At 40.3% G+C, this 6,682-nt stretch overlaps 1 protein-coding gene across 1 annotated transcript in view; it reads right to left on the reverse strand.

The window, feature by feature from the left end:
• The window catches only part of hecw1a (HECT, C2 and WW domain containing E3 ubiquitin protein ligase 1a), a 54,601-nt gene extending 48,562 nt beyond the window's left edge, over positions 1-6,039 (reverse strand). The window contains exons 1-3 of the mRNA XM_087170951.1: positions 5,986-6,039; positions 2,348-2,669; positions 1,241-1,348 (exon numbers count right to left, since the gene is read on the reverse strand). Coding sequence (XP_087027077.1) covers positions 1,241-1,348; positions 2,348-2,669; positions 5,986-6,012 — 457 coding nt within the window. The 5' untranslated portion in view covers positions 6,013-6,039. The remainder of the gene's footprint in view (positions 1-1,240; positions 1,349-2,347; positions 2,670-5,985) is intronic.
• Between the last annotated feature and the right edge of the window lie 643 nt (positions 6,040-6,682).

The raw sequence follows: 6,682 nt of genomic DNA on the forward strand, positions 1-6,682 counted from the left end.
GGCTTTACGCTGATATATTTATTCTGTTTCACGTGCATCCATTTAGTCTCTCTCTCTCTTCGTGCCCCTAAACGCAGCAATTGTGCAACATTCGTGACTGTCAGCCTGCGCCCACTTTCTCTGCGTTTCCCTCTAATGATCTGCTTCTGCAAGCAACCCTTTTCCAGAGACTGGTTCTTCACATGCTGCAGCAGCAATATCCCACTTTGTTGTTAAAGACAGAATCTACTGTAAACACACCACAGGGAAGAACACTTGGCACAAAGACTGGAGGATATTTTCTGGTACAATTTAGTGAATGAACTTACGTTTGACCATACACTGTCTACAACTGAAGGTGCTTCACATCTGACCTCTTCGGTGCAGTTCAAACAAACTCTGGTGTCTTTGTATATTATCACCTTATAAAATTCTTCTGGCTAACGTGTTAGCAAACAGTTGCCTCGTTCAGCAGCAACATTAGCATTCATTTAGCATCATGTTTCTGGCCGTCTGGTGAATCTAACTCCAACATTTATTCTCTTTAAGATGTTTCAGTCTCCACCAGCTTCTGGGGAAAATACCTGGCTGTTTAGCTGCTAAATACACCACTACGTTCACCAGCTGGTTGCCAACATTGTCTGCTGCTTGGTGCTGAGCAGGTGATGGACACTGTGAGGAGACTGAGTTAAAACACTGAGCCAGACACCAGTGAAGATATACTGTATAAACACATCAGATACAGTAAATTGACCTGCTGTCTGTCTCCAGAATTTGATTTCCCTGTGTGGATCCATGTAGTGCTGATGACTCAGAATGACATCACCAGAACTGTCCAATAAATAAGTGGCCCTGAAAAACCCTCAGTGTATTTTAGGGCCGGTTTCTCAGATGTTTTGTTTCATCATTACAGCATGTACAACACCTTTAAGCAGAGCCACTGACTGTGTTCATATTTCAGAAACAATGTGACTTTAATTTATAGAAATAATGCACTTTAATGTCTTTTGACTGAGTCTACACTGATGTGACAGACTGCAAGTGAAGGGCGGAGCCGTGATTCTAAACAGAAATGGGCAAAATGTCATTATAAAACAGCGAACACGACTTGGATTAAATAGTAAAAATGATTTAACTCTACATTGTAGGCTGTTAGTGGAAGATTAACTAGAGCAGAATTTAATGAGAAACTCATTGCCTTGAGGGAAAACTGTTTTCTGCTCAAATACAAAAAGCAGAGGATGGTTTTTATATTACTTACATTCACTGAAGTGAGAGCTGCAGTCAATTTTCCAAACGATCTGTCCCTTGTGAGAACCGTTGATTCCTCGGTTCTTGTAGTCCAGAAAGTTCTCAGACAAAGCCTCATCTGGAGAGAGAGATGAACCTGATGAAACCGCACTTCTACTTCAAACCCAAAGAATCCTTTGAAGAAGTATGTTTTATATGTCACACTCACAATATGATAAACTGCATTTAATGCTAACATTTGCTAATTAGCACTAAAGTACAGCTGAGGATGATGGACATGTCATGAGCTTTGAACGGTCAGGAGAGCAAAGTTATTAAAGTTTATTCACTGGTTGACAATTATTATTTGTACCAAAATGTTGAGATTTTTTAATAGAATCCAACAATGTCAACCTCAGCTGATGTTAGAGCAAAAGTCAGAGGCATCTATCCAATAGCTGTCAAGTTTATTCACTCAGAACCCCAAATGTCAATTTCATGAAAAGCAGAAGAAAAGTCAGGAGATCAAAGTCATTAGAGCTAATCCTCTGAGCACCAGTCGTTTGTAGTAGACATTTCAGTCTGGCCCAAAGTGGTGGACCGACCAACGGACTGACATTACCATAGAGCCGTGCTGCTAGCATGGCTAAAACCACAAGTTGTATTACTTGCCAGTGTTAATGTAAAATATCTGCATATAATGTGACACATTTTTTACATTTTTTGGTGGTTAATACATTATGATTTATGTATCAATAAAAAATAGCCTGTATATATAAATGGAAACAAACAGGATTACAAACAAAAGATTGATGGCAAACCACAAACATGGGATTTAAACACCACGTTAGAGTCCATGAGACCCCCAGCTTAGGTACACACTGTAACCAACACAACTGCTGCTGCTGGCGGGTGGAAAACCAGTGAGGAACGTCTTTGGTTTCACACTGGAACACCAGCAAACTGGGTGAACTGGTTCAGGTGAATTGGCGAAAAGGGGTTCCCAACATGAACAGGGCTTTAGTGAGGATACTAAAGTCTGCTGTATGGAAGTTACAGGATGAAGACCGTACTTGTAAACTTATCTCGTATCAATCAAACTCTAATATTCAACGTCATCGTGTGATATCTCACTCACCAACATGATACATTCCGATCCAGTCTCCGGCATCCACTTCCTCCTTGATGTCCCATGTGATCACCAGGTCTTCAGACTGGCCGATGGTGTAATGGGAGGAGCTGATGGTGAGGGTGGAGCGGGCGTCTGGGGAGACCAGATCAGTGTCACTGGTGGACCGCGACAGCCCCAGCATGAAGGCCTCCTGGTTCAGACCGTTGACAGCGTAGGAGTCTGGGCCGTAGCTGTGACGAGCCGCATCCTTACAGCGCTGGCGGGTCTGGCTGCTGCGGGTTGGGGAGGCCATGGCTGCCAGGGCCAGGAACCGATTCTGGTACAAGTTCTGCAACAAAACACACCGAGAAGCTTTTAGCTAAATGAAAAGTAAAAAGGATTTGGTCGGAAGTCAAATGAGAGAACAACTAATATTTCTTCTGTAATCTGTGATGTTTCCATTTAAAAGCTGCTTGACAATGTTGTTTTTCACTCCACTCACTTGGTGTCTAAAAAGCACAGAACCAGTGTGTACATCTAATTGATTTAGCAGCTTGCTTTTTTAACAGTGACTTGCGTTTGAAAAGACAGCTGCTAAATCATTGCTAACTCAGCCTGTCACCCATCCTGTGTCACTGCAGAGACCCCCCCAATCCCCCTTTGTGCCAGTACAGACAAAATCGTGTTATCACAACTTGTAACTACAGTGAATCGGTCAGACCTCACCTGGTTATCAAGGTCAGTTTAAAGGTGGTAGTAGCCAATGAGGAAAACACAGACGCACAGATCCTATAATATTAAACTGATTCTGTGGCTAGAATAAACCCAGTGTTCAGTAGCCACAGCAGAACATCCTATCTTATCATAGGATACATTAAAATCAAAATAAATGTGTATAAAGTGATGAGGTATTAATATAATACTGATGACAGGGCAATATCAAAGCTGTGATATTTCTAGGTCACTATAAAGATATTAGATAAATATTATCAGTAAGTACATTCACTCAAGTTCTGTACTTAACTTTAACTATAAGGTAAACATTGTACTTTCTACTCCACTACATATATTTGGTAACTATGGTTACCAAATATACAGAACAGTACATATTATGAATTTATATGCAAAACATATAATCAGTTTATTAAATATGATATATTTTTATAGATCAAATTATAGAATAATATAGAATATCATGATATTTGGGCTGGACTGTATCGAGATATTAGTAAGTGAGTAATTTTATGTTATAGTTTCGCTACTTAAGTAATAGATCTCTGAATAATATAATTCATCTCCTGCTGCCTTCATGAAATATATTAGGCACTGGCAATAAAATATGTCATGATTACAACTGTTATTTTATAGACATAAACTTTGATGGATCTCAGTGCTGAAGCTGCAGAATTTACAGTTACAGAGAAAGTTCTGTGCAACTGGGATGAGGTTCACGTTATCAGTTCGCTGACATGCTGGTAACAGGGACAACCCATGTATATTATTTTTAATTTTCCCCATTTTTTTAATCTTTTACTGTCTGTTTTGCACACACCATATTCAATCTAGCCACCAGGGACGACAGGTTAAATTAGAAAAAAGAGAACTGGATCTGCTGCTGTGAGAGCCAAGATACAACTACATCAGCATTTTAGAGTAAAGTTGGTGACTCTGTCCTGCTTTTTATTGGATTTGGGGATGTTAGCACATTAAAGCCATCACATTATGGAGTCATCCTTAGCATATTCTACAGTCTTTTGTGGGGTTCCTGTTTTAAAAGGTCAGCTTCAGACAGTTTTCTTTGCCAACTCATTGATTTAGCCTTAATTAGCTGGTTAGCTAAAGCTAATAAGATCTGCCACCAACAGCTGTCAATTCAGTTGACATAATCAATGGCCATCAGCCACAAATGAGAAGTCTCGATTTGTTTACTTCTATGTGAAATCAAACACCCATTGTTAAGAAAAAAGAATTGTGAGTGGTAAATCTGCCACCATTGTTATTGTAAACTGTAAATGTGCTGTGAGAGCGGAGAGCTCGGCAGGCGTTGCAGCAATGAGTAAGTGGAACAGAGCTTAGTTGAAGGATCAATTGTGTAGCCACACACAAAAGATTCACAGGAAACAATGCATACCTGCACTGGACATGATGTTGAAGACAGAAGCCAGAGCATTCACCTATTTGACATAATTCAGACAACAGCACAAAAACAACTGTTTATGACACTGTCTTCTTTGGGTTGCTTCATTAAAACGCTATTAATAATGTCAGGCTACAGCTTGTTTGGCTGCGCTGCAAACACATAGAAGCTGCTCTTCTATTGTTGCATTTCTGACAGATTAACCTCCCCACGCAGGTCAATATGTGTCAAGCTGAAATGTCAATTGAATCCATCCTGCCAAATCAACCAAGAGTGAAATCTTAGGGATTGTAATTTTCAGGGACAAAGATTATTCAACATCTGTGGGTGTGGTTTATTACACAAGGACATATACATTCTCCTTTGTTGGCATAAAAACATTGGATGAAACACAAAAAGTAAAAAGTCTCCTGAAATATAAATTCTGAAATAAAGTGCAGTACTATGGGTGGACAGGATAAAACAAACACTTTAACAGTAATACAAAAAAAGTAACTAGCAGCCATGCAACAAACACTGCATCTTTTTTTTTAAGTAAATTTTTTGGCCTTTTTTATGCCTTTATTTGATAGCACAGTAGAGAGAGACAGGAAATGGGGAGGCAGAGAGAGGGGGAATGACAAGCAGCAAAGGCCGTCCGATGCGGGACTCGAACCGGGGCGACTGCAGTGAGGACTGTAGCCTCTACACATGGGGCGCCTGCTTAGACCACTACTATTTCACTAGTTTTCAATAGATGTTACAGATGTTTATGTTATTGTGTCCACCCCTGTATTCGCTGGCAATAAAGAGAAGTTCAGGTTTTACTGTATAATGTAACTGAAGAAACAGTAAATATATAAATACATTAATAAATACATTTTCCTGTGGTTGTTCTGTTCCTACAAAATCCACTGACTTGATTGGTAATCCTGTTCATAATAAACTGGCTTCTGTTGATGAAGGTAGAAACCTATCAACATTGAACCTTTCCAAACGTGGTTTAAAAGGTGTTGCATGATCCATGAGGAGTTCGGTGTCTGTTCAGCGTGGACACTGTGATCACTGCAAGATGCGGCATCATTATCAGTGAGTCCCAGTGCAAAGGGAGAGAGTTTTCCGTCCTGGCATCTCAGATCAGATCAGAGAGTGTTCCAGTTAGAAAGGAGCTTCAGGGCACGACTCAGCCAGCCTTGATGGATCGGTCTAAATGCTGAAGCACTGTGTGCGTGCAGTTGGTGATGGAGAAAGGTTATCTGCACGCACAATGTTTTAATGTATAGGCTTGTGTCACGCTTGTGATATAAATATTAGTGAAAAGTATATTGTTTTTTAAAAGAATTTGGCAAATTTTATCCTGAATTTGATCACATTTAAAGATGTTTAACAACAGAGCAAAATGTATGAAAAGATACATCACTGATGGAGCCAGATATCAAAATCCCGTAATGGTTGAATCTGGCAGACAAACTGGGCGTTTGATGGTGGTAAGCACGAAATGAGAAGGTGGTGGGTGATTGCGGTGGCGGGTGGGAGGGGGGGCACTGACCTTGAAACTACAGAGCTGCATCAGCATAATGACCAGTCAACCCAAAGCAGACCAAAACCTAAGGGAAGTGGGAGGAGAAGGGTGGTGTGTTACAAAACCACAGAACAAAAAGCAGAGGCAGTGAATGTAGCAGGTGAAAGTCAAGTATGGCATCTGTGTGCACTCATGTTAGAAAAGGAACAAAAACATCATCATCGTACTTTCATACTTCATCTTTGTTAGATAAAAATATGAATAATTGAAGGAGCAGACGCACAGACGAACAAACAACAGGAAACACAGAGACAAAGACAGTGAGACCTCTCCACAGACACATGGAGACACACAGCTATGAACAGACAACATCAGCCTCGAATGATGCTCAACTGAAAACATATTCAACACAGCAACAGAAACATCTGATCAGTTCTCATGTGCATCGGTGGATGGTCACATGGTTTGCATTGCTGCAGCTGAGAGGAAGCAAGCCTGCAAAGGAAGAAGGGATTAGCAGGAAGATGGTGAAGTATCTTTTCCTTTGAAATGTGACTTGTCCATTAACGTGGTTCACCTCTGTGATGAAGGATATGATACAATATGCATTCACTGTATTCAACAATACTACACTGTTTGTTTGTCTGAGGAACCTTGACCTTCGGTTGATTTAAAGCAGCTATATTCAGTGTTTTAATAATGTAAAGGGGTCCCTCACATTGAT

Source organism: Seriola lalandi, unplaced genomic scaffold, assembly GCF_002814215.2.
Source record: "Seriola lalandi dorsalis isolate HSWRI2012SDOR001 ecotype SW California unplaced genomic scaffold, Sedor1 jcf7180002054970, whole genome shotgun sequence".
Classification (NCBI taxonomy): Eukaryota; Metazoa; Chordata; class Actinopteri; order Carangiformes; family Carangidae; genus Seriola; species Seriola lalandi.